Source organism: Zalophus californianus, chromosome X (assembly GCF_009762305.2).
Source record: "Zalophus californianus isolate mZalCal1 chromosome X, mZalCal1.pri.v2, whole genome shotgun sequence".
In the NCBI taxonomy this organism is placed as follows: domain Eukaryota; kingdom Metazoa; phylum Chordata; class Mammalia; order Carnivora; family Otariidae; genus Zalophus; species Zalophus californianus.
Genome location: NC_045612.1, coordinates 5,713,348 through 5,740,774, shown reverse-complemented (window position 1 = coordinate 5,740,774; position 27,427 = coordinate 5,713,348). Strand labels below are relative to the sequence as shown.

At 43.7% G+C, this 27,427-nt stretch overlaps 1 protein-coding gene across 2 annotated transcripts in view; it reads left to right on the top strand.

Annotated features, from left to right (window-relative positions):
- Nucleotides 1-27,427, top strand: part of AFF2 (AF4/FMR2 family member 2) — a 310,627-nt gene that overhangs the window by 114,477 nt on the left and 168,723 nt on the right. For both annotated transcript variants that reach the window (XM_035725812.1, XM_035725811.1), the window contains exon 3: nt 14,535-14,579. In XM_035725812.1, coding sequence (XP_035581705.1) covers nt 14,535-14,579 — 45 coding nt within the window. The remainder of the gene's footprint in view (nt 1-14,534; nt 14,580-27,427) is intronic.

The following is a 27,427-nucleotide window of genomic DNA, read 5'->3' as shown; positions in this document are numbered from 1 at the left end:
ACCTGTAGGAATTTCCTTCAATTGGATATAAATGGTCGAGACACAGAAGCCAGAGGAGGAGCAAAATAGAGTAGCAAGGTGCTGACCTCAGTGTTGAACCTGAGGCCTCAGTGCTTAGCAACCTGGGGGGCCTGGCTGGAGGAACAGGTTGGTCTGCCGGTACTCTTCAAAGCATGGACTCCGATTCGTGATTGTACAGCTGATGTACTTTCACGATGCTCTTCTTCCTCTCTCAGGTTTTCAACGTGCCGTTTCGTAGGTCTCTCCTTAGACCATCAGTGGTCTTTTGCCCGTTTCTGTTGATGGTTTGGAATTTGTGAGAACATTATTTGCCTTGTCACAGAGATAAGTATCCTCTCATCCCAGAGGGGAACCTTCATCGCAGTCCATGAACTTGGCTCCTGAATTCCTGTGGCTTTCATGGGAACTCTGTAAGTCTATGTTTGTAGACCAGCAGCATGAAATGATGCCACCGGGGAGCTGTTCTTAAGAGTTTTGAATTAAGGGGTTAAGATCTTCACATTAAGGATTTAGGAGATCTCACTTGGGGTTAGATTATCCTTTATAGAGAAGAGAAACTGAGAATCTTGAAAATGCTAATTGGAAAGCTTATCGTTACAAAATAGATGTTTGATGCCACTAAAAACCGAGTAGCATCCTGATAAGGTATCACACTTGCCTTTGGAGCACAGATTGTAAAACAAAGGCAAAACATTTAGAAATTAACGAAATGTGTTGTATAGGTACCTACGTGTGAGGCCAGATAATTTCAAGATTGGCGTGATCACAGTAAATATTTATTTCCAGTATGGCCTCAGCCCGGGGCCTTTTGGGTACCCAACTAAATGCACACTAAGTATTGGTAATTGCATCGTTTTAAGTTGGCATATTGCTTTCGATTTTAAAAGTCCCTCTTCTTTATGAGAATCCATTTGAATGAAGAATGCCCTTAAACTGATTCTAAAGATCGTCAAATAACACTTTATAGTGTAATATGTATCGGTGAGTTTATTTATCTTGATTCGAGAGCTTTTATGGATTCTAGCTATGTGTCTTCGCCACAAATCTTGTTTTTTGTGCTCATGGCATCAGTGAGAATAAATGGAAGTTGTGGAGTCTGTGAAGGCCACTGGAGGGGATTTCCCAATCTCCTAATATATCAGTGTCTCTTCGTGTCTGTTTCTGATGGGGTCCAACAGCAGGTCAACATCCTTAGGTAAAGAAAGGCTTCCTCAGAGTGAGCAGCAGTCATTGAAAGTAAATTAATGAAAGCCAGCGACTGCTGATCTCTCTGACAAGAAGGAATTCTTGCTGCCAACATTTAGAAACCACTAGAAGTGGTCTCCATTGGAAACCAGGTTTCGACTTTCTGCCCTGGGCTGCCAAAAGTATTGCAGTAGAAAATGCGAAAGTAAGTTGAACTTTGAATTATAATTTCAATGACTGTCTAGTGAAATAGATTCATGCTCCGGCACTGCACCTTTGAGGCTCTGGGTTGATTCGCATAAGAGAAAAATCTGTCTGGTCTGACAGTCGAAAAGGTCGCAAGCACACTTGATGTCTGGTGGTCTCAGTACGTTCCCAAATCTTGATTAAAAAAGGAAGATTTAGGAACTATTATGGGATTTTTCACAATAATCTTCTCAAACAGAGCCATTTCTACATGTTTTGGCTTCAAGTTTGTTGACTTAGCCAAGTATAGCTTATCTTTTCACTACCATTAAGCAATAACCTCTAACTCAATGAGAAGATCTCACATGATTGAGGCACTTTGGCTTTGGGGCCAACATGTTACTTTTGAAAATGACATCTAATTGTCGTTGTGGTCTCCCTGATAATAAAAACCAAACTGTTCACATTTTAAGTGCTTCCGCTGAAGTTCTAATGCAGAGTGTCCGTCTGTTTCCATTTTGAAAGTATTTGCTGGAATGGCTTGACATTTTTACTTCTGTAGATCATGCGGGCTCTACACCTTTGAGATTGATAGCTCTTCATTTTAGATTGGAGACTTCTTTTTTTTATAGTACTGTTTTGTTTTATTTTTTAAATTTTGTTTAAGTAATCGCTACACCCAGTGTGGGACTTGAACTCACAACCCTGAGATCAAGAGTCACAGGCACCACTGACCGAGCCAGCCAGGCGTCCCACATCTGTCTTTTTTTATTATTATTATTTTAAAGATCTTATTTATTTATTTGACAGAGAGACAGCGAGAGAGGGAACACAAGCAGGGGGAGTGGGAGAGGGAGAAGCCGGCTTCCCCCTGAGCAGGGAGCCCGATGCGGGGCTCGATCCCGGGACCCTGGGATCATGACCTGAGCCAAAGGCAGACGCTTAACGACTGAGCCACCCACGCACCCCCCACTTCTGTCTTTTTTAAAGCAGGATTGCCACAAAGTCTGGGATTTCTAGCATAGTCCTCGTGTGAAATAATCGCTTTCATTCTGCCCGTATTAGATATTCTGGAAGTTTGCATATTTGGTCATCCAAGCCATGCCACCCAAACCAGCTGTCATACTCCCTCAAAGAAAAATCCTCCTGCCCGTGTGCCCGGTTCAGGGATCTGAAAATGCATGCTAACTGGCACTGTTGTTACCATTTTAGGTATGCAGGTCCTGTACACTCATCTGGAGTAGATGCTCCCTGCAGACATTTAGTCTTTTATCATCTACTGCATTTTACTGAATTTCCCATAATGCTTCGTGCAGTGTACTGTGCAGAGTGGGGATGCAATGTATATTTTATTTGGGATGATTTTCTTAACGCGAACGGAGTTTTTCTAAACTCCCAAGTTTGGAAGTACTCCAACACACTGATTCAGGAGTAAGTGTGGTTATCTCACTGAGTGTATTTCATTTGTATCAGTAATGTGTTGTAATTGTACGGGGAATTATAAACACCTGCCAGGTGTCTGTTTATCCTGCAGACTTTGACAGCTGAGAAGTAACCAATCCCAGGTTTTCGTGCGCATGTGAGACAAGTGAAGATCATTGGTGCCGTGCATACGCTGTCCACGTTAATTGGCATTAAGCACTAGGCTCCATAAACCATGGTCCACCATGAGTCACTCCCTCTTTGGTCTTCGGTGTATGATGCAGTGGGCTCAAGACGCACCACAGAGCGGGCCCACACTTAATGCCACAGACCCTTTCTTTATGACGCTGTGTCAAGGGTCTGTGTTTGCAGAGTGATTTTCTGGAAAAGCGCCATGCCCTTCCATGAGCCAAATGTTTCAGAGTGTCCCATAAATGCTGGGAAGATGGGGCCTTGGGGCCATCTCTCAAGCTAACTGGAGATACTAAGTAAGGCCCAGGGGAAGTTTAAGAAACAGGAACTTCTTGTATTTGTTCTATTGATTTTTCTGCCACCAAAAAAGTGTGACCAGTTGTGGTGTTTTCAAATAAAAACATCAGGAATGAAGTCAGCTTTCAGCAAGCGGTTTCCTGGACAAAAGCGCAGGTGCATCTGGGGGAAGGCTGGATGGAGCTGGAGACAGGTCCCCGTGCCAGTTCGCCTAACAAAGCAGGAAGGGTAAGGGCCAGCATTGCGAGTCATTATTTATAATCAAACAATGGGGTAATTTTGCCAACTCTCTGTTCTCAAATATGAGACCATCTTCCTGGTAATCAAACTATTACTCTGACACAGTTTACTTATCAGGAGACCAATTTGCAATTGTGACCTGAAAATGGAGGTTGTCTTTCAATTCATTTGAATTGCAAACAGGGTAGACAACCTATAGCTACTGTGGCATATTTTTTAAAGCAAAATCAGGCACCTACATTGACCTCCTATTTACATTTCTTTGAGAAGAAAAAAAATCGCATAAAAGCTATCAAGAAACACATTTCACAGCAGGCAAATTAATTGGTTTTACAGTATTTGAATGGAGGGTTTGTCAAATAAAACATGCCGTGACAGTTAATAGTGTCATTTAGAGCCAGAAAATTATTGGCTTATTTGTTATTGGATAAAAGGAAGGCAAACATTTTGTATTAGGAAGTTTTAATGTGTTTAAAATCCTCATTAGGGATTAATGGACATGCTTGCTTAGCATAGCGCCTCATTAATTTGGGGCTAAACAGTTACTTCTGTGTTTCAATCAGTGTTGTTTCTTAACTTTTTTTTTTTTTTTACTTCTCTTTAATTAGATCTTGCATTTGAGTTTGGTCTCTACACCATTGGAGATGTAGAATTAATTAATGAGATTTATAAATCTAATGGAAGTGAGTTATTCTTAGCTATCGTTTCATTTTAGTGCACACTGAAACCACATGTAAGTGGGAGCAGATCTAAGAGATTTCAGAAGCATAGGGAAAAATGTGAACTTCCCTGAATATATTTAGCAGTGTCACTTGGCATTAATGGATAAAAGTGTTTTAATTAGAGTTATAAATAATAGGGGAGCTGGTGAGGATTCGGTCCCCCTGCACGCGGCTTGTTCACTGGGATCATCGCTGTCGGAAAAGAGCAACTGTAACTTTCTCTGTGGAACCACCATGTCATCCGCTGACTGTTAAGACGATCCTAAGTGCAGGGTTTAGAGAGTCAAGAAGGCGCCAAGTTCATTAGAGGTTAGTCTGAAAGAAACTTACAAAGCCTGTTCCGCTTACGTGGCTTTAAGGAAAATTTAGCTAGAAGAAAATCCAACTGAAGTCTGGCTTTCTCGTTTTGAAGCAGACATTTAAATCATTAGCTATGTATTTATTTCGAAGAAGACTGAAGTGGCCCCTTTAGGGCGAGAGATTGTGAATGTCAAGGAAAGACCTTCATTTTTTACAGGTTGTTCAAGAACTATGAGCCAAAGATAGTTATTTCAAAGGTTCTTTTATAAATGGGGTTACAGCACTTAATTGAAGACCCCGTAAGATGCCTGTGGCAATGTCTTCAGAAGCTACCAGAAAAACCTGAGCTTCTCCTTCATTTTTTTGCCCCAACGAGGAAGTCCTTGTATGTGTAGAAACCATAAATGCTTTTGAAGAACTTGTCAGTCCCGCGTGTATCATGAAAGATAATCATATTTTAAAATATTTTGTGCTAACGATCACGTGATGAATGTTTGCTTAAATGCGAAATATTTAAATAATTTAAAACAGCTCATCTTTACACAGTTTGGAAACTCCTCCCTTCCAGTGTTGTATAGGAACGATCTCTCTCAGGAGGCTATGGGTTAATCGAGTTCTCTGCTTCCCTAGAGACAGAGTTGAATTCGTTTAACCCCCGAGAGGAGATCCTCAAGCCCTGTGGCCATATTTGGCCCTGGGCTTAATTTCATCTGGCCTTCTGGGTAATATTATGGGCTTTGCCACTGTGGGGTCCCAGAAAATCATTACTCCTGCTCCTGGGCTTTCTGCTTGTTTCATGCAGAATGAAGCCTCTCACAGATGAGAGCAGTTGGAGAACTGTGAACTGTGGGTAATTGGCTAATCAGTGTTGGGCAGGGCAGGACTAATAGTGGGGAGCAGAGTGTCACCTCCTTCTAAATCACTGGAGCTACTTTGGCCTCCAGCTTTCCCCTTTCCCCTTGCCTCTGCCTCCCTTGATCTCCATACTTGGGGTACGCACAGGGTCTCCTGTGTTTCCCGCGGAGCTAGCTAGCTCTTTCTCTCTCTACCTTCAGTGTTGCCAGAGAGTTCTGTTAGACTTCCCTAGCAAGTCCACGTTCCTGTTCTCCAAGACAGCTATTTCCCGCCTTTCCTTTCTCTTCGCATTTCCAATAAGCACCCCCATTCTTAGCCGATGACCTTGCTGCCTACTGCAAGGAGCAGAATAGACACAATCAGACAAGTACCACCACATCTTCCCGTCTTTAATTGCTCCAGCCCAACTGCTTATGTGTCTAGACACTCTGCCTTCCCTCCTCTTACAATGGAAGCAGCGTCCAGAAGTGTCCATGCTCCTATTTCAGGCTGCCCTCTCCAATTGTGTCCTGATGTGCTCTCTCCTTCTCAAGGACTTCGCTTTTATAACCATCCCCTCTCTCTTTTGCAACACTCCCCCCCCACCCATTGGTATATAAAATGCCTTAATATCATCCCTCTTAAAAAAAAAAAAACAAAGAAGAAACCTTGACCTGGCCCACATCACAGCTTCCCCTCCCCCCCATTTGTCTGCTCCCTTTCACAGGAGAAATTGATTATTCACTCTCTCCTCCCATCCTCCCACTCCCTCCTCAACACACTCCAGTCGGCTTCGTGCTCACAGTGTGCCACTGAAACAGCTCTGACCAAGGTTGCCCGTGACCTAGACCTTGCCAAACTCAACCGCCAAGTCTGCATCCTCATTTTACTCAATGGCCACTTTCTCTCCGAAGCGCTTTCTTCTCCAGGCTTCCGGGACACCGTGCTATCCGATTTTCCTCCCATCCCCGCACCCCCCCCCACCCCCGCCCAGCCCCTCCTAAGAATTCATGTCCGGCTTTGGAATACATAGCACGTGATAGATCACATGCTGTGCTGTAGGGAATGTGGACTCCTAGCAAAAGAGACTGCAGATAGTCTTTTGTAAATGGTCTTCAGGTTCATCTAAGGACGACTAAGGTGGGAGATAGGTTTCGCAGGTAAGGCCCACAGGATGTGTGTGCCGTGTGTTCTATGTGACTTGTTACAAAAGGGTTGCCTTCTTAATTATGTTGGTAGTGATTGGTCTAGGAATTAGTTTGCCTCTCCCATGCATTTAAACAGCATCAGCAAGGAGAGAGAAAATGTATCTGGGATTTGACAATTAGCATCCGCGTTCCATGGAGAAAATAGTTCATGGATCGGAGATAGAGAACTGAACGTCGAGAAGTCTACTGCTATGTAGAATAAGATGTATGTAATATAGCAGAATAAAAGAGAAGGTGAATACAATTACAAAATCCAAAAGATACTGGAGAGATCATCTCACCGGGCAACCGGTCCAAGATGAAGGTTATTCTGTGGCAAAAACGGGAACTATAAGAACAGTGGTATGTGTGAGTGTGTTTGATGTCGGTATAAGTTTGCTGTCATATATTTTGAAGAACCTGTCGTGTATTTGAAGATTGTACCCTTCCTACCTTTTGGATATTGTTTTCGTCATGGCCTTTCATGGCAAACGAAAAAAGTTGGTTATCTTATGGCGATCTCTGATTATTCTTGTAATGCTATGTGAGGTACAAAACATTAGGAACTTGTAATATATTCCCTTGCCTTTGTCGTAGAGGCTGGAGAGCGATGAGGTGAATTGTCCCAAACCACACAGCTCATTAGTGGTAGAACCTGGACACGAAACTGTTTCCTATCAGTATGTTTCTCTTTCGCCACTTTATAAGATCATAGTTAGCTGAACGCGAGGTGGCTGCCTTGCAGGGGTTTAGCTGCTGCATACCATGAGACTTTGCTGTGGTCGTGGAGTGGTTAGGAGTATACGAACACTCCAAAAACTCTTAACATTTATTCCTTAAATGACAAACTTCAGAAGTGAACTTGCTTCTCGGCACGTCTTCTTGATATGTGTGGATCGTGCAGGTTGGCCTTGTTACCGGCGGCTGTTGACACAGTTCAGAAGTTGCCTGACGTCACTCCAATTTGTCCATCTGTAGTCTTACGGTTTCCTCTTTTACCAGAAGACATTCAGGGCCTGCCCACGATCCAGCCATTAACGTGAACGGCAGTGCAACAGGTAGGGATTTAGTGGAATGGAGATTTTAGTTTTAAATCGTTCTTGGTTGCAGTGCCCTGGCCCCCCAGATAGGTATCCCGCAGGCCCTGAGGGGTCTGACGCATGCCTAGAAATCTCAAAAGGAAGGGACCGGGGCTAGAAGGTCCGTGGGTTATAGGGCAGGCACCAAGAGCTGGCGGAAGGCTGAGACCACAGGCAAGAAGGGGCAGGCCAGGTGGGCCAGAGCCTGGGAGGCTGGCAGAGAGAAGTAGGAGGGTACACCTTAAGTGTGAGCGGCACAGCTAAGGAATCTAGACACAAAGCCTTGAGAATGTGTAAGCAGGGGGTCTGGCCCTGGGGCACCTGAGCAGCAGAGATGCAATGACCTCGGTGCCCAGCCCAGGTGACCAGGGGAATGAGGGGCAGGTGGCCAGCCACGTCCAGATAGGCTCTTGGTTTCTTAGGGCAATCTTTCTAGATGTGCACATTATTTTTCTTTTAGGACTATAACCCCGCTCCCCATTTATAGCTCACTCTTCTATAGAAACTGGTTATTACACCAAATAAATGAACAGTGAGCTAATGGCTATTCAGAGCCCACTGAATTAAGTACTCTTCACTTGAAATTCCATCTGCCATTAGGTCCTCTCAGCTGATGATGGGCCTTTCTGCATATGCATCCCGCCCTTGCCCATGCCTAATGTAATCAGGGACGAGAGGTCCTCGTAATGAAGCACGTCGACCCCCCTTCCCCCACCCCTCCCATCCCCACTCCCCCTTGTCTCCCTGTTGTCTTACCCCCTCAAGTACCCTCCCCAGCCTCCTTTGTCGTCTTCAGGGAGTGCCACCAGATGGAGCAGCAGCCTGAGACTCCTTATACACTGGGCCCCTCGATAAGCTCTCATAATTAGTGACCTGCAAGGGGATGTCTTGGGGGCCAGTTTACAAAGGGACCGGACTGTCTCCTTAGTGGTCCCAAGCCTCCAGGTGCCGACGCCTCGCCACGGGCCTTAGAGGCAACTTGGGATAGAAGTCAGGGAGGGGGCTTACGACGTGCATCTCAGCCACGTAACCACCCTAGGAGTGTATTTTGTATTCCCCTCTTACATAGGTAGGGAAACAGAGACACAGAGAAGTTCAAGTGTCTTGCCCCAGTTCACAAAGCAAATTAAGTATCAAAGCTGGGATTAAAATCCAAGTCAGTCCAGCTTCAAAGAACATAGTCTTTCCACTACCCCTTGATGCCCCCAGAAAATATAGTAAATTATCTCATTTATTTGCTCAAATAAATAAAATGTAATTGCACTCGCTGCCTTTTTAGTTTTGATGCCATGGAAGATTCTAGACAAAGGGTCATTTTTTTGTAGTCGGCCTGAAATGGCAAGTACATTAAATTCCTTTGATCTTCATGCTCTACTTTTTGTTTCTTCTTTTCTTAGAGGGAACAGTGACTACTAGCTTATTTTACATGGGGTATCTGGACCATGTGATTCTCTTAAAAATGGGCCGGGAGCAGTATTTGAAAGTAAACTCCAAGTCTTTGGACACCCAGGCGTTTAGCTGTATTAAAAAGAAACTGGAAGATGAGCCGGTTGGCTGTACCATGTAACCGTTGTGAAATCTTTTTTTTTTTTGTTTTGATTAAAGTTCTATTACCTGAGGACTTCTGTTGGCAGCTTATGTAATATTAACTGTTCCCGTTTAATCATGGCCTCATGAATACCAACTAGAATAGGGACAGGTTAAGGTGAGGCAGGAAGCAGGGGACTGACGGATCCTAATGTGAACTGGGTTTGTAGTTTTCCAAATTGGAGACCCGGGACTCCCTGGGTGGGGTGGGGAGATAAAGGGATCCCCAGGCGCGTGCAAATCAGAACTCCAGAGGCTGCTTCCCCTTGGTTTGTACAAGTGACCAACCATGGGGATTAAAAATTTTAAAAAAGCCGGCAAACTCATTTGGTAGTACAATATCATAACCTGACTTTTCATTCTATTAGTAATGCCGTGTCAGGGGAGCTCCGTGTCCCATAAATCAATCATGGGGATAAATGTGGCAATTTGTTAATGAAAATACAAACGGAATTAGTTCAGAAGCTGCCGTGGGTGTCAGTCATGCATGTTGTTTGACTGGGCCGTTAGCACGGTCTTTGGTGTTGGCGGTGTGTCACTCTGTGTCACTTGCACTTGTTAGGGGAACGCAAGCATTCGCCGGCAATTAAGCTCGTGATTTTTGAGTTTTACTTTGCGAAGTCTTTGTCCAGGTGGAATATGCCTGGAATCGTGGGCTTTGAATCCCAGATACTGTGGCAACCTCAGGGTGCTTTAAGGGAGAAAAAAAAAAAAAAAACAAACAAACAAGAATGACCCTTCTCTCGCAGTCCCTTAATAAGAACGTAGTGACAGGCATGCCCTGAGCTCCCCCACTCCCCGGTTAACCATGTGATGATCATTATTCTTTTAATGTTTTACATTAATCTCCATGTTTTGTATTAGTGCTAGCTGCTGCTTCTATCTCTCAATGCCACAATCAGGGTATTTTTGATATCTTGTATTACCCTAATCGCCAAGAAGTATGCTCCAAACTGATTAATTCTAGAATGATTAAAACATCCTATGCAATTCATTTATTGTTGCTGCGGTTAATTGAATACTTGATGATTTAAAGGTACCCTCATTATTTCCGAAGATATGTATTTATCGCCAGGCAGATGATCGGTGTGTGGTCTCTCTGTGGCTACATGGGGTGGCAGCCTGCACTGTCACGTGCAGAGAGGGTAGGCACTTGTGAGGGCTCTCATTCAACTCCCCACCTGCCCAGCGTGTGGGCCTGCCTTCCCTGGCCCTCAGAGGACCACATCTGTGCCCAGCCCGAGAAGGTCGTCTGGGGCCAGGCGGGAGAGCACAGGTTCCCTTGTGCGGCATGCAGCCTGCTCTCTGCTCCAGGAGGAGGGGGCAGAGAGGGGGATGCAAAGGACGCTGCAGCTCTGAGTGGCTAACTTGCGCTTTGTGGACGATCTGAATGCTCAAGAGTGGATTGAAAGAGAGGAGAAGGTGGCTCGGGAATTAAGCAGCAGCTTGACAACTCGGCAGGCAGCAGTTCTAATCCCCGTGTCACCACTAGTGCTCTTAAGTCTCCTTTCCCACCTGTCCGAGTGACTCCAGAAGTACTGCGAGAGGGGCGTGGGGGTGGGGGGTGGGGAGTGCGCTGGGCAAAATTCTGGGGCTGCGCCCCCGCCTCAGTGCAGCTGTCTTCAGTGTGCAGAGTGACCCGCCCCCCCCCTCCCCGGGCGTGCAGCTCCTCAGGGGGCTTAGAGACTGAAGTGGCCTCAGGTGGCTCTGCCACTTCTTGGCCATGTCAGATCCTTGGCCTCTCACTACCATGTGGAGTGAGAACTACAGTGGGGACCTCGGCGGCTGGGAGCTTCTGTCGGACATGGCTCTGTCCGTGAACCCGGTAGGTACCCTCTCTCCACCACCTAATCAGACCTCCTGTTCCCTATTGTCTGTTTCCCGTGTAAATGTTTGTCTTCCCAATTTGCATGGAGTCTTGAAGCCAGAAGTTATGTTGTCTTCAGTGTCTTCAAACCCTCCCCCTTGGCACCATCCTGAGCACAGTGTGAGCTCAATCAGGATTTGTTGTCTAAAGAAATAAATGGGAGAACTGATGAATAGGCGGTCGGGCAGCGAATGCGATCCTATTACCCTTGTCCCGACTACCTTACAATGTATGTCCCAGTGGGTCTCTATTTGTTTTGCCGTCCCATCTAGACATTTAACTCCAAGAGAAGAGGCCAAGTCTCATAGCTGTTTGTATCACCCACCCCGCCCCCACGCCTAACACTATTCTGGGCGCAGAGGAAATGCTCCGCTGCTTAATTCAAAAGCACTCGCAGGGGAGAAGCATTTGCCACTCAAATGTAGTTGTCTTGCGGTGGAAAGAGCTGTGGGGCAGGGCTAGATGAGTTTGCAGGACTAGTGACTCCATGCCAATGCTGGATCCCGGGATTTTCTTAAAAAGAAAAACAATCTGAACACTTGGTGTGGATGCCTACTTATTTGACTGTCTCTTGTCTGCAGTCCCTTCCGATCCTGAGTGCCCCCGACCCCCGAGCAGTCATTATTAGATTTGCCACAAAGCCCCAGAGTTGACAACTCTTTCTATTTTGACAGCAGTTCCCCCATAAGGAAATGGATATTTATAATACCAGGTGTAGGGATGATATTTGCAGTTGGCGAGAGTGAGTCGGGTCTTTCCTGGAAAAGACGAGAAGACTCGACTTAGTAATAAAGCAGTAAGGAGAACAGGACAAGGGGTAATAACCTGGCTCATTGTGTGGGGCTTGGCAGGGTACAAAGCATATTCACATTACTTATTTCATTTGCTGCTCACAGAAACCCTGTGAGATTTGAAAGGAGCGGGTATTATTATGATAGCGATTTTATTTTATTCTACTTTATTTTACAGTTGGGAAAACTGGAACTCACAGGGGTAAAGTTACCAAGTCCTGTTCCCAAGTGGTAGGGCCGGAACTCCCACCCAGCTCCTTATAGACCCAGAGGCAAGCGTTGTTGCCATGTCTGCATAGTGCTGATATGTTTTTCTCTGTGGTTGAAAAACTGACATTATGTTTTTGTTGTGGGAACAAAAAAAGCCAAGACCTTTTTCTGAGAGCGGGACATACATTTTTTAGCCCAGGCCGCCCACACGGATAGAATGCAACAATGATACTGAAGATTTAATTCTGCTGTAATCATTTTGACCTTTGGCAAAGGTTATTTGTTAGAAGTTCAAGGATTGTCTTAGAAAATACAGTTGCTGGAGCATTGAACAATGGGATGAGATTGTATCTGCTATTAAGATTAATCCATTGAGTTCTGTAATCCTGTACTATGTTAGACCAGCATCTCCCAGTGTGTGTTCTGCAAACACTCATTCTGTGTGGAATGGTAGTATATGTCGATTGGGAAAAGAAAATCACAAAAACTAAAAAGCCAAGAACGTAGTGGTCAAGAGAGTTGGGAACGTGTTGCGTTAAACAGCTAGATAGGTGTCTTGGAGCCTTTAATTCGCATCATGGATTTCCACGTCGGGGGAGGGGGTGGATTGCAGTATTTCCCATGCTTATTTGGACAGGGAAAGATTCCTCGTACCTGTGGGATGGGCTCGGGTAGCACTTAACACAGTTTCAGTCCTACATTAACTATGCGATTCCTCATATCTTCCTTCCTCTGGAGTCTACAAACTCCATGAGGGAGGAAGCTGTGTCTCCTTTTGCTTTTCCTTGTATCTGTGCCTAGCAGAAGGCTGGAGGCACGGTCCCTGGCCCTCACAAAATTTGTTGAATGAATGAATGAATGCACCTTGCTGGGCCAAACCTTACCCATAGCTGCCCATTGGGATCCTGCATTTAAGGTCCTCTGGAAAGTTGTGCCTGGCCCTCTTTTGCAGCCTTTCCTTCTCCTGTTCTTTCTACCCAGTACTAGAATATTATTGTGCTGGGAAGGGTGGCTGTGTATCTCATCATCCAAACTGGGACATTTGTGAGGGGGAAAGGAGACATGCAGGTTTGCGGGAAACTGGGGCCATATTCTATTTTCCAATTCCTCAAATAGAGTTATGCTCAGCCTTCAGGCTGTCGGAGGAACTGGGGGCTTCTCACCCTAACTGCCCCCTCGAGAGGTCTGGGACGTACGGCCTCAGTGGCCGTACTGTCTTTGCAGGACTGACCTTTCACCTTCCGAGGCAGAGAATTAAAAGAGACCAAATGTTCTCCTCGCCAGAACTGGAGGGAAGCGGAGGTGACAGTTCGCAGTCCTGGAGAGGGGGTAGGTGTGAAGGCAGGAGGGATGTTTGGGGGATGCCTGTAGCTCACACAGGTGACGTCGCAACCGGGAGACCCTTCTCCATGTGGTTGTCCCATGCCCGGGCCCCTCGCCGGTCACCGCCTTCAAGCTGGTGCCTCGCTTTGGTGTCCGGCTTCTGGCTTTCACTGATGATAGAGCCCCCGAAGGATAGAGCCTTGTGCTGGACCTGCAGTGAGTCCTCGGGACATTTCTGCAAGTTGCTTGAATTTTGATTGATTAGGAAGATGTCACACTGGGAAAGACGGCTCATGGGACTCACTTTGTATGTCTGTGAGATGCTCTCTAAGTGCCAAGGCATGCCTGCAATTTACACAGTTTGAGCCTTTGATGTTTTGGATAAGGATTGCAGGCATCTAGTTAGACTCCTAAGTTTAAAAAGAACTTAATTCAACCATAGAAGTATGTCCTGTTGGACTTGCCTTTAAAAAATCTGTGATTAGGGCGCCTGGGTGGCTCAGTTGGTTAAGCGACTGCCTTCGGCTCAGGTCATGATCCTGGAGTCCCGGGATCGAGTCCCGCATCGGGCTCCCTGCTCAGCGGGGAGTCTGCTTCTCCCTCTGACCCTCTTCCCTCTCGTGCTCGCTATCTCTCATTCTCTCTCTCTTAAATAAATAAAATCTTTTAAAAAAAAAAAAAAAAAAAAAAAAAAAAAAAAAATAAAAAATCTGTGATTATGAGTAATATATTAAACCCTGGCAGAGGGCCAAATGGGCCTTAAAGATGAGGAAGTCGAGCTCGTACTTTGGATAGATGAGCAAAATAAAGCCTGGGTGATGGGGGGGGGGCCAGCCCAGTGTCCCACAGAAAATCGGTGACAGAACGTGTCACTCTCTGTACCTTGCACTATGGTCTTACTGCTTCATTAAAGCAATCAAAATTGGCCACTAGCAGATACTTTGGGCTTTGTACTTAGCAGGGGAAAACTCCCCACTGATAGCTGTATTTCCTTTCTTTACAATTTTCCCTACCGTGTAAAGTATCATACAACAAACTTCTCTGAGAATAGCTAAATGGTGCTTAATTTTTGTTTGTTTATTTTATTTTAGGTAAGCCTTCCCAGTGATCCAAGCTGTGTTGAAGAAATCTTGCGGGTGAGTTTAAACCTTTATTTCTGTGCCTTTTAATAATGAAGCAATCTGTCTGCTTAAGCTCTTTCAAGTAATCACTGTGCTGTTTCTGGGAGTATCCTGGTGGGAATCCTCGCTTCCACTTCGAGACCCTTCTGCTTACACCTCCTGGCTCATTTCTCACCTGTCCCCTCCCCATCCCCAACCAAGCTAGTCTTGTCATCTCCCTAAGCTTCTGTTTCATCCTTGCACCTTTCTGGGTCTTTCTTTTGAGACTCCCCACCTTCTTCAGGAAACTCTCTCTCTTTAGGCGGCCTACCCTAAATCTTGGGCCTTCTGCTCTCTGGGATCTCAAGTCTCAACTTCATTGCCACTTCCCGCGCCAACGTGGGTGGAACAGGGTTGTGGGGGTTGTGGCCTATGACGAGGGGCCCAGATGTGGGAGGCTGGAGGGCGGCAAGGAGGAGAGACTTGAGAGTGAAGGCAAGTTGTAGGACCTGTTACTAATGGGAGGGAATGTGTGCATATGAATGGCATGGAGGCAGCATGAAGTTGCCGAAGGTGGCAGTGACCTCTCCCAAAGTCGATGCTTAAACCAAAGGCAACACCAGAGCCCAGCCAGAAAAATGGGTCTCCTGTCTCTGGCTGTTAGCGTCATAAGGCAAGGCAATGTGGTACGTGAAGAACGGAAGTCGGGGCACTGAGTCCCAGGGCCAGCTCTGCCATTTGTCGCTCTGTGGTTTGGGCACAGAACTCCAGCTTTCTGAATCTCCATTGTTATCTGTGAAACAGGATGATAATACCTGTCCTAATTCCCTTAGAAGCTGCCAAGAGGTATAGATGCTCATTATTATGATAAACGATGATCAGCGTGGCCGTGAGAAAAGCACGCAGGCTTGCCGCCCGGGGAAGAGAACAATCTGTGTGCCATTGAGAAGTCTGCCCTCTCCCCACTTACCAAAGCGAGGAACTCCCCGCCACCTCTGCCTGAGACTCCCTGTGGTGCATGCCTTCCAGGCAGCCCAGGGTTCCCAGGGAACCTGTGACGGTGCAGCCCAAGGAATAATAAAAGAGGAGAGAGCTGTTTATTGTCGGGTTCACCTGACCGTTGGGGATCTGCATGCCCCGTCTTCAGCCCACGAGTATTGTTATTGGCTGTTAAAGAGATGAGTCCTATTCCTCTGATCAGAGACGAGACTATCTGAATTAGGGATATACCGGCTACTTTTTTTAAAAAGATTTATTTATTTATTTAGAGAACATGAGGGGGGGGGGGGAGGCGCAGAGGGAGAGGGAGGATCTCAAGCAGATTTGCGCCAAGCAAGGAGCCTGACACAGGGCTCGATCTCACGACCCTGAGATCAAGACCTGAGCTGAAACCAAGAGTCAGGTGCCCAACCGACTGAGTCACCCAGGCGCCCCTGTACGGGCTACTTTTGTAAGAGCTCAGGAACCCCTATGTCATCTCTCCTGGGGTCCAAGGGTTGGGGTGGAGGGTGGGCGGCTGTTGAGAAATCTGCCAGTGTGCTGCACCAGGAGACTGCAGGTGTCTGCTCCTTCCATTGGGCAGAGGTGGATCAGATCAACCAGAGACACCAAATCCTTGTTAGTGTGTTGGCTGCCTTCCTTAAAGAAAGGTAACATGGCAAGAAAGCTCTTCCTCTCTTCCAAATGAAGTCAGCGGTCTTTTCTTAATTCCCAAAGGAATGTGGGACCCGTTTCAGAATCACCACCTAATTGGTCACAATTGGAATCTCTTCTTACGAGCGGCCTGGCCCTGGGGGAGGGGAGCCGGGTGAGCACCTGGCAGAGGCCGGGGGCCCCAGGCCGCTGGAGGAGCCACTTAGAGAAACAACAGAATGTCACTTCAACATGGAAAGAAAAGAAGCAGGTTGCCTTAATAAGCTCCTAAAAGATAGCACCCTTTGAGGAAGTAACAAAAGTCCTTCTGTTCTTGAAAGAGAATCTAGGGAAACGTCTTTTTTTTTTTTTTTTTTAAGGGCTATAGATTGTACAGAATTCTGGGTTTTTTTCAACAGCACCATTAATGAGTGGGCTTTCCTTTATTGAAGACTGACACGTTTCATTTCCCATGCTTAGAAGAAAAAGAAGCATCCTGAAGTTTATGTCCTAAATTTTATGAGTAATTCTTAAATCTGTATAGCCCACATTGTGTGGCACAACAGGTTCGTGGTCGTGTTTGTTCGAGGGCTGTGGAGCCCAGCGGATGGGATGTGTGGCCATGCTCGCCATCTGCCTCCTCCTGGCGGGGGGGGGGGGTGACTTTTCCCGTCCTCTTTCTCACCACCTCTCTCTGACACCCTCAGCGCTTTTCAGACAAGCCCAGAGCAGGGGCGTATTCTCCCTCACTGAGGTGTAGCCGTGTGGAAGAAGGGGCTCTAGCCCCAGGGTAGAAAGCCTTAGGTCCGTCACTCTCTAGCCGTGTGGCTTCTCGATCTCTTCATGTATCAAACATGAATAACTCACACAATAACTCACCCTCCACCCTACGACCCACCTGCAATGAGAGAATCTTTAAAGCGTGCACACAGTTTGCACGGGAAACATGGAGATCTCAGTCCGTTTGGTCTCTCAACTTCCCCACCTCACCGATCTTCCCCCTTTTTGCCCCCCACAGCCCAGCAGGCTAAGCATGCAAACCCACTTCATCTCACGTGGGGACAGACTTCTTTTATTAACCACCTACAACTCGACTGGCCTCTCCCCTCTCTCAGCCCCTCAGTCCCCAGGCAACGGAAATACTTTTTCCTAAGGCATTTTAGTTTCGCCTCGTTTTCCAAAACGCCATTCCAATTCAAACCAGTTGGCTTTCTTTGCAAGCTCCTCTCACCCATTTCTGTGATTGTGGCCTCAGCTCTCTTTCAGACTTCTCTTTCTTTGTGCTCCTGCTTCTCATACCGTCCTATAGCCCACCTCCTCTGGTCTATCCAGGGCTGGCTTGACCTGATAGGGTGACCTTATTTTTCTGTGGCACATGACTGCCTTTGAAAACACTTGAACCCCATTATCTTATTTTGGTAATAGAAAATGTGGTGTAGTCCCTAATTATTTCAGGAAATTGAGGCCCAGACGGGTTATAAAAGACCTGCAGCGAGAGTGAATCTAGGATACAGCAGAAGCAGAATTGGAACTTGGTCTGCATTTTTACACTACGCCAAACTGTCCACCGCCCTCTCACAAACCTCTGGATTTAAAAAAAAAAAAAAAAAAATTGCTCCAGATGCTGGCTGACTTAGTCCTAGCCACTTTAAGAATCCTACCAAACCAAGAGAATTTGAGCAGGTGTCAGGAATTAATTCTTTCTTCCTACCGTTCTGATTATGTTCAAATCTCACCTCAAATAATAAACTAATAACAATGACACATTACTGCCCCTGGTAAAAAATAACAGCCATGTGCCACTTCCAGGCTTGAGCACTTGAGCATACTATGTCACGTCCCTCTCACGACAGTCCTAAAACTCTGTGTCATGAGTCCCATGTTGCAAAACAACCACCATGCTACCCCGTCTGCTCCTGTTGGTGCGCTTGAATCCATTCTGCCTTCACAAGCTCCGGTCTCCTTTATGATTAACATTGTGATGGCATCAGCCACCAATTCCTTTCAGCTGCCGTTGCTTCGATGACTCATACAAATCCAATTATGCCAAAATAATTTCAAGCAGTTTTTCAAACAGGCCAAAAACCACCAGCCTACAGCACCTCTCCTCCAACTGCCCCCCTGCTACAAAACAAGCTGCCTAGATCCACTCATCTTCGCAATTTTCAAGTACGTCGTTGCCTAGTCTACATTTTACAAATCAGAAATGTAAAGGCAAAGTTTACATTGGCCCCAGCCTGCGTACCTGCTTCGGTTAGCAAGCACGCCATTTTCTCTTTAGATTCAAGCCGCCCTCGAGTCCAAACAGAAACGAAAACTAACAATAACTCCGGTGGTGTTTTGCAGTTACAATTCATCTATCAGATGAGGGACTCTGAAGCCGCTCATATGTAATAATATGGGCCACAGCAGCTTCTCTCCTGAGCTCCACGGGGTTTGATGGGTCCTCGAGTAATCACTTCTGGAAGAGTTAAGCCAGGGAGAGCTGGTGCACTAAATACTACTAGCCGAGGATGGATGTTCAGTGATTGTTTGCTTTGCGGTGGTATGATTTATTTGCTCCTTGCAAGAATTTACTTAGAAATATCAACAAACTATCAATTAAGTCCTTTCTCGAGTCAAAAATGCAGATAGAGCGCTTCTCTTAGCCTTGACGCCGAACAGATTGTGTTTCCTAGCAAAGTACCTTCAGTAGTTGATAATTTCATAGTCTAACATCTGTAAGGGTAATTCACTGTTTATGAGGACTGCTGAATTTGCTAGCTAAGATTTAAGGAACTCGATTTGATAAACTATATCATCTTACAGCTCTCTCCCCGCCATATGGATCAGGTTGGTAAACACCGACATGGGCACCTCTTTCGGATTATGGCATGATCTGTGTTTACAGCATTCTAAATTATGGCAATTCCATGTATTAGGTCTGTGTTTAAGTGTACAGGTTTAGCATGGAGAGATCCTACCACATAATTACAGGACGACCGTGCACAGTACTTGCTATTTTTTACTTTGAAAGGGGGAAACAAATGAAGAAGCCCGTCTTAAGAATGAGAAAGAAATGGATTGGGGAACAAAATTGGTCAATTACGTCTGAAAGGAAATTTGATTATATTATCATAACTATGCACCATAATCAAGCACCTTTCAGTGGAATCTCTTTGATAAATTTAACCAATAATTAGGCAATTGATTTTATATCCTGTCAAATTAATGTATAAATAATGTTCAAATTGAAATCATGCAAACGATTTTCCGTAGCGCAGTCTTAAATACTAGTCCTTCCAGAATGTTTCAAAAAGCGTCTATCTTATTCTGGTGTGGACTTTTAAAATTATAGTTTCTTGAAATAGTAATGTAGAGTTCCATCCAAGAAAGACAACAATTGCTAAATATAATTTAGACTATAATTAATGTTAACATTGGTGGAGTGAAATAAATAAACTAACTACTGATTGCACCCTCTGCTATTCTGATGACTAGCTCTTACCTAATGACATTGGGAAATATGTAAATTTGTCAGCAGGTGAAAATGCCCTTGACTGGGTAAATTATGTGGAGTATTACCTTTTCTGAGGCTAATTCAAAGCACTGATGGACTGAGTACATAGCATGCGTATGTGAGGTGAGCTATTCACGGGAACCAATTAGCCCATAAGAGATATTAGGCATTATTTGCCTCCCAGTAATCATTTTCTCTTTTCTCAAACACAAACCAACCCAGAAGAAAGATGCTAAATTTAATTATAACAACTATTATGTGAACAATGTAGGTAAGCCATCCAGTGTGCTTCCAAATGCACTTAGAGCCTGTCAAGCAGTTTAAATATTTTCATGTGGAATCTAGGGGTTTGCAGCTAGTGTATGATGTGAATTTTAAATGATTACACAGACGTCATTGGGAAAATGAGTAACGTGAGTAACGAGGTGACTGGCCCAGTGATTCATGGGAACCTGTCAAACGTGGGACATGTCAGGGAAGAGATGATGTCAAAGACCGGTAACTTAGCAACTCAGCATTTAGCTGTCCAGGGAGTGAGCAAGAGTAGCCCCTTTAAAATCACCGAGTCAATATATGAGTCCCTCTATTTCGTAGGTGTGCTATAAAAATAAGTCTGTTTGCTGACAGCCTGTTTCTTTCTGTGAATATGGTGATTTATTATTTTCTGTTGAATTGAATGAAAGCAGGTGAGAATTTAAGCCACGTGTAGAATTTACACCTGCTTTCTGTGTCTTGGGTGTGCAGACAGGGTAATGAAACAGTGTATTGGTTTGCCAAAAAGCAGTCTAAGCTTATCTGAAAGGAGTAATAGCTTCCAACTGTTGTTTGAGAACCGGCCTCATTGTCCCGGCTGTGCTACTGGGATCGGGCCGGCAAAAAAAAAAAAAAAAAAAAAGTAATGCCAGGCGGTTGGCCATTGCCCTTGCATCTGTATAGAGGTAAGACCGGTGTCTCTGGAAAATACATTGAGAACGTAGCCTCTCAGAGTCATTTTGGGAGGCATCTTCCAGTCTTGAAATGAGAGAATAGAGCGAGGCTCGCGCCTTCTCTTGTGAATCACCAAAAGCATTATGGAGACTGAGAAAAAGAACTGTGAACTCCATAACTGGTCTCACCAGAAGACGTACATCAGCCTAAGTCACAGTTTATTCTGTGAAGGTCAGGCAGGGAAGAATCCAAAGGATGGTCCCCATGGTCATGGATCTAGAGCATAGCTGATGAAGCACTGCTTTTAAGAGAAGTAGCACAGGGGTGCCTGGGTGGCTCAGCCGGTTAAGTGGCCGACACTTGACCTCGCCTCAGGTCATGATCTCAGGGTCCTGGGATCAAGCCTCGCACTGGACTCCCTGCTCAGCGGGGAGTCTGTCTGTCTCCCTCTCCTTCCGTCCCTCCCCCTGCTGTGCTCTCTCTCCCTAAAAAAAATAAAGAAATCTTAAAACAAAAAAAAAAAATAAAGGATATGTGGCGCACCATGGAAAGCAAAACCAGTATGGGAATGATGGGGCTGGGTGTGAAGGTTTGTAATGGAAGCTTCTGTGGACCAAGTGTAGAACGTACAGATCTTGAGAAGTGGGCAAGGCAGGATCGAATGAGAAGCGACATAACTAATCCACGTTTGTGCAAAGCACTTTGTTGCTGAGGCAAAGGTGGAAGATTGGGAGGCTGCTTTATGAGCAGCCTGTAGGCCCGTTGTCTCTGGATAAGACAGAAATAAAGGCCAAAGCCCTTGATCGCACACACTGGTGTTGAGAAGAGAACTGCTGCTAGTCTGCGATTGCGCCACAGAAACATCCTGCAAACAGCTCTTGTCAAGGAAGAACTCCTGTCACTAGAAAAGTTAGTAATAATTAAAAAAGGAACCACCGTAAGAGCTATGGAAAAATACCAAAACAAAAATAAAAAAAGAAGAAAAGAAAAAAATGAATTAAAAAATGTTGCCAGGGAACAAGTCAAAGCTATGACACCACAGTGGCAGGAGTTATTAAAGAAATGAAGCAATTTTATCTTAAAAAAAAAAAAAAGAGTGAGCCAAAGCAGTGATACAAGAGCCCAAAGACGCTATTTTAAAAGTAGATAAATAAAAAAAGAGTAGATAGATCAAGAGCTGCAAGGTAATGAATTATAGACAGAAAATCATTAGAATTAGCACTTTTATGATCTGGTTTTTTTTTTCCCCCAAGATAAAAGAGTAACAGCAATCGATCATTTGTTAACCTCACCAAGGGGGGGAAAAGAAAAAAGGAAAAAGCACAAATACATAAAACAAGGAATAATAAAGAGTAATAACTTTTCAGATACAGAGGAAATCAAAATCACTGTTAGTGGCAATTTACTTGCCTCGGCACAAATAAATATAAGCATTTAGATGAGATGGACAAGTTTTCTAGTGAAATATAGTTGACTCAGACTGTCTCCAGAAGAGAGAAAATCTAAACAGACTTATCACCATCAGTGAAATGAAGAGGAGCCCCACTCATTCATGAAATCATCAGTCCCAGGCGGGGTTTCGTAGGGAAATTAAACCAAACCATGGAGGAATAATACAGCCCAATGGTTTCAGAACATAGAACCAGAAGAAAATATTGCAAAGTATTTTTTTAGAAGAGCCAAATTAGCACATAATATTGATGCCAAAATCTGACAAAAACAGCATACAAAACAGAAAATTACAGAGTAACATCACTTGTGAATATTGATGCAAATTTCCTCAGTGAACTGCTAATAGAATCAGACAGAACTTTAAAGGATATGCACCATGACCAAGTGGGTTTTATTCCAGGAAAGTAAAGCTTGTTCAATATTAAGAAATCCATGAATATAATGCTTTTTATGGGTAGGATAAGAAAGAAAAAACTACACGATCTAACTCATCGATGTTAAATGATACTTGACAAAATTCAACACTTACTCTAGGTAAGGTAGAAATAGGTAGAAACATCCTTAATGTGATAAAATGTATCCATCTCAACCCAAAAGCTAGTGTAACATTTCACGGAGGAATTCTAAAAGCATTCCCATTTAGTTGAGAATTCAGACTAAATGTTCTTTATCACCATTATTATTTAATATTGTCCTGGAGGTAAGCCAAGACAATTAAACAAGCTAAAGAAAGAATATGTATTAGAATGGGAGAAAATGTGTGAAATGATTATTATTTGTAGATTATATGCGTGTGTGTGTGTATATATACATATATATACGTACATATATACGTACTGTTTTCCTGAAATCCCCAAAAGAATTAACCAAAAGCACTATTACAAACAATACAACAATTCAGCACTATTTCAGTTTGCAAAATATATAGAAAGAGTCTTACATGTAGGCAACCAACTGTAAGATATAATGGGGCCAACAGACTCCATTTATATCTTATGAATTCATTTAACAAGAAATGTGCCAGAAGCTATATGAACACCCTAAAGTCACTAGGAGAGACACCAAAGAACTTTTAAAAAAATGGAAAGGCGTATTATTCTTGGATAGGAAGGATGATATCACCAACATTTCTGTTCTCCTCAAGTAAATCTTGGGTCCTTACCTCACACCAGGCAGCACTCTTATTTCCAGATGCATTAGAGATTAAAAACAAAAGCATAAAATATTAGAAGTAAACGTGGGAGAATTTCAGAATTTTTTATTTCCAGCCCAAGCCTTCTGGTGAGCCAGCAGGGGTTGGAGGTAGTCAGGGGAAAGTTTGGAGGTTCGAGGAGATTGGAGAAGGTTTGAAATCGTCATTGACAGGGAGGGAGGGGGGCTACCCAAGGAATACTATTAGTAAGATTATTAGGCGGTGTCAAGGTTCCAACCTGTAGATTGTGATTTCCCCAGCAGTGCTTGGCTCATTACCCAGAGACCACTGACTGATGGGACGAGGGCAGCCCGGAGGCCTCAGAGAGGTGAAATAAATTGTCCCAAAGCACATAATTATATAGCTACTAAGGGGACGAAACAGGATTGGAACTCAGGTTGGCCTGAATTGAATATAGACACAAATAATAATATCAAATAGTTGTATAGCAGGTTTTTTTGTTTGTTTGTTTGTTTGTTTGTTTGTTTTGGTAGCAAGTGCTATTATCATCCCCACCGCTGCAGATAATGTGATGGAAATACTTTGAGCCTAAACGACTTTCCAAGTTCAACACCTAGCCAGTGGCAGAACCAAGATCTCAACCCTGGGCATCCACGCTGTTAACCATTATGCATTCTGTCTTTCACCATGAGGATATAGGGCTGAAGAAATAGATTTTAAGTGAGGACTACAGGGCTCAGCCCCTGACCCAGTGGGTAACGATGAAGCTGGGCAAGATGGCTAACAATACCATGTGTCGCAATTAGGAAAACAGCTTATGAGACGGACCAAATCTAATAAAATGAAGTTCCGTAGGAGGATATCTATATGGTAATGCACTTAAGTCCACCAGTGCTCTGAGTAGATAAGAAAAATTTTAGTGGTAACATGTATTACTGCCCACGGATGTATTCATGCAAGGATCTAGAGCAGGGTTCAGCAAACTTTTCCTGTGAAGGGTTAGACTGTAAATATATTTGACTTTTTAGGCCACATGGTTTCTGTCTCAACAGCTAAGTGCTATTGTTTTTAGCATGAAAGCATCCATAGACAGTGTGTAAAACGATGCTTGTGACTGTGTTCCAATAAAACTTTATTTACAAAACCAGGCAGTGGGCCACAATTAGCCTGTGAGAGGTAGTTTGCTGACCCCTGCTCTAGGATGCCTAGAACCAAGAAGGGGATAGATCTGCTCTGCTCTGTTCTACTTGGACCACACTTGGCATGTGGTATTGATTTCTGGCCAGCACATTAAAAAAAAAAAAAAAAAAAGTTCATTCAGTAAACTTTATCTTTTTTTTTCTAGTTCCACATTCCTGTGAGTTTTAACATATGTATAGATTCCTATAATCACCACCATTAACAGAGAAACAATGCCAATATTCCAAAGAATTCCCTTATATCACCCTTTTGTGGTCAGACTCTCCTCCCTACCCCAACCGCTAGCAACACTGATCTGTTCCCTGTCCCCACGATGTTGCCTTTTCCAGAACACCACACATAAAAAGAATCATACATACATACATACATACATACATACCAGTATGTAATCTTCCCATAGTGATTCTCTCGCTCAGCATACGCCTTTCCAATTCATTCAGGTTGTTGTATTTAGAAATAGTTTATTCCTTTCTGTTCCTGAGGAACATTCCATTACATGGATGTTCCACAATTTGTTTACCTGTTCATCCATTGAAGAATATTTGGGTTGTTTTTAGCTTTTTGGTGATTATAAATAGTGTTGCTGTTAAAAATCACGTACAGATTTTTGTGTGATTATGTTTTTATTCATCTTGGATATATGCCTAGGAGGGGGGTGCTGGGGGTCAAGTGTTGTGTTTAACCTTATTTTTAAAAAGTGCTGAATTGTTTTCCAGAGTGGCTATACCATTTTGCATTCACACCAGCAACTTATGAAAAACCTACGTCACATCTCTGCTGGCACTTGATCTTATTGTCATTTATTTTTTTTTTAAGATTTTATTTACTTATTTGAGAGAGAGAGAGAATGAGAGATAGAGAGCACGAGAGGGAAGAGGGTCAGAGGGAGAAGCAGGCTTCCTGCTGAGCAGGGAGTCCGATGTGGGACTCGATCCCTGGACTCCAGGATCATGACCTGAGCCGAAGGCAGTCGCTTAACCAACTGAGCCACCCAGGCGCCCCTCTTATTGTTATTTTATCTTAAGCCTTTTTAGTAAGTATGTAGTGGTATGTCATTATGGTTTTAAATTGCATTTCCCAAATGGCTAATGATGTTGAGCATCTTTTCGTGTGCTCATTTTCATTTTTGTGTGTCTTCTTTGATGAACTGTGCATTTAAATCCGTTGCCCACTTTAAAAACCAGATTGTTTGTTACCTTATTGTTGACTTTTCAAAGTTCTGTATATGTGCTGGATATAAGTTTTTGGTCAGATATGTGCGTTACAAATATTTTCTTTCTTTCATTTCCTTGAAAGTGGCCTCCTAAGAGCAAAAGTTTTTCGCTGAGGTCAAATTTATTAGTTTTTTGTTTTTTTTTTTTTCCTTTCATGGATCATGATTTTGGTGTCAAGTCTGAGAACTTGTTGTCTAATGCAAGGTCATAAAAATTTTCTCCTGTGCTTTGTTCTAAGAATTTTATAGTTTTCTGCCTTACATTTAGGACTTTGACCTGCCTTGAATTAATTTTGGTATATGTTGTGAGGTGTAGGTTGAAGCTCATTGTTCATTGGGTTCAGCACCATTTGTTGAAAAGACTATCTCTCTATTGGATTGATTTTACATTTTTGTAAAAAGTAGATTGACTTTATGTGGCTCCATTTCTGGATTCTTTAGTCTCTTCCATTGGTCCATGCCCCTGGCCTTTCACCAACACCATGTCTTCAATACTGTAGCTTTATAGCAAGTCTTAAAATTAGGATAATGTGAATCTTCCAACTTTTGTTCTTTTTTCTAAAGTAGTTTGACTATTCTAGTTTCCTTTGCTTTCCATATGAATTGTAAAAACATGTTGTCTGTATTTACAAAGAATCCTGCTTGAATGCTAGTTAGTATTGCATTGTATCAATAGATGAATTTACTTGGTATGCCTTTTTAGTTCATGAACATGGTGTGCCTCTACCTTTATTTAGGATGGTCACCCCGTTTTTAGAGAGACATTGATAATCTGTCATTCCATTTTGGGGAAACCATGCTATGGGGAAAATTCAAACCCCTAGAAAAACTACATGAAAAAAGTTATTCATTACAACATTACTTGTAATAGCCAAAAATGCTACTGTATGTCCAACAATATGGGGATAGTTAAGCAAATTCTGATTTATACACTCAGAAAAATAATTGGCCATTAAAAAGATGGATTTGAGGATGATGTAACGACGTGGGAAAAACAAAAACAAAAACAAAACCTTACGATAAACCATGAAGTGAAGTAACCACACTATAACATTTTATGTACTTACTTTTTATGGCCATGTAAAGATATGAATAAAAAGAAATGAAAGGAAAATAACCTGAAATAGTAGTTCTTATTTTGTTAGGGTGACAGGATTATGGGTGAGTTTTTCCTTTTCTAAATTTTCTCAATTTCTAAAATTTTCATAAACAAATTTTAAGTGGTATGCTGCTGAACTGAAATGCATTTAGCAACAAGTAAGCAGGGGATAGTGAGTGGATCCACAGTCAGAATGGTGGAAGAGAGAGGCTAGTCAACAGAAGATTGAACTAGAAGAGGGAGAAGGCCACCACTGCCCGAGGGACTTGTGGTGTGGGAGTGAGCTGAGACTGGACTTAGGCTACGAGGCCTCAAATGGTGGAACCCAACCCCTGAGGGGCAGTGACAAGGAGATAAGTATCTGAGCAGTAAAAGGAAGAATGTTCTAGGGAGACATCACGGTTAAGGAAGTAGAGCTTGGCTCTTCTCACCTGCTGAACATTCCTGGGTGACTTAACCATTTTGGATCTCACTTAAAAAACTGGGATAATACTGCCTAATTTTCAGGATTAATGGGAGGATCAAATGAGCTAATGTATGTTAGTTATGCCCCTAGAATGTGCTTGGAACACTGGGTAAATATTAGGTCTGCCTGGTAGACTCCCGTTCACACCATGGAAGAGCCAACACTAGGATCGCTTCTTCTCTGAAGCCCTAACTGTCCAAATGAAATGAATCTCTCTCTCTCCTTCTTCTGGGTCCCCTCACC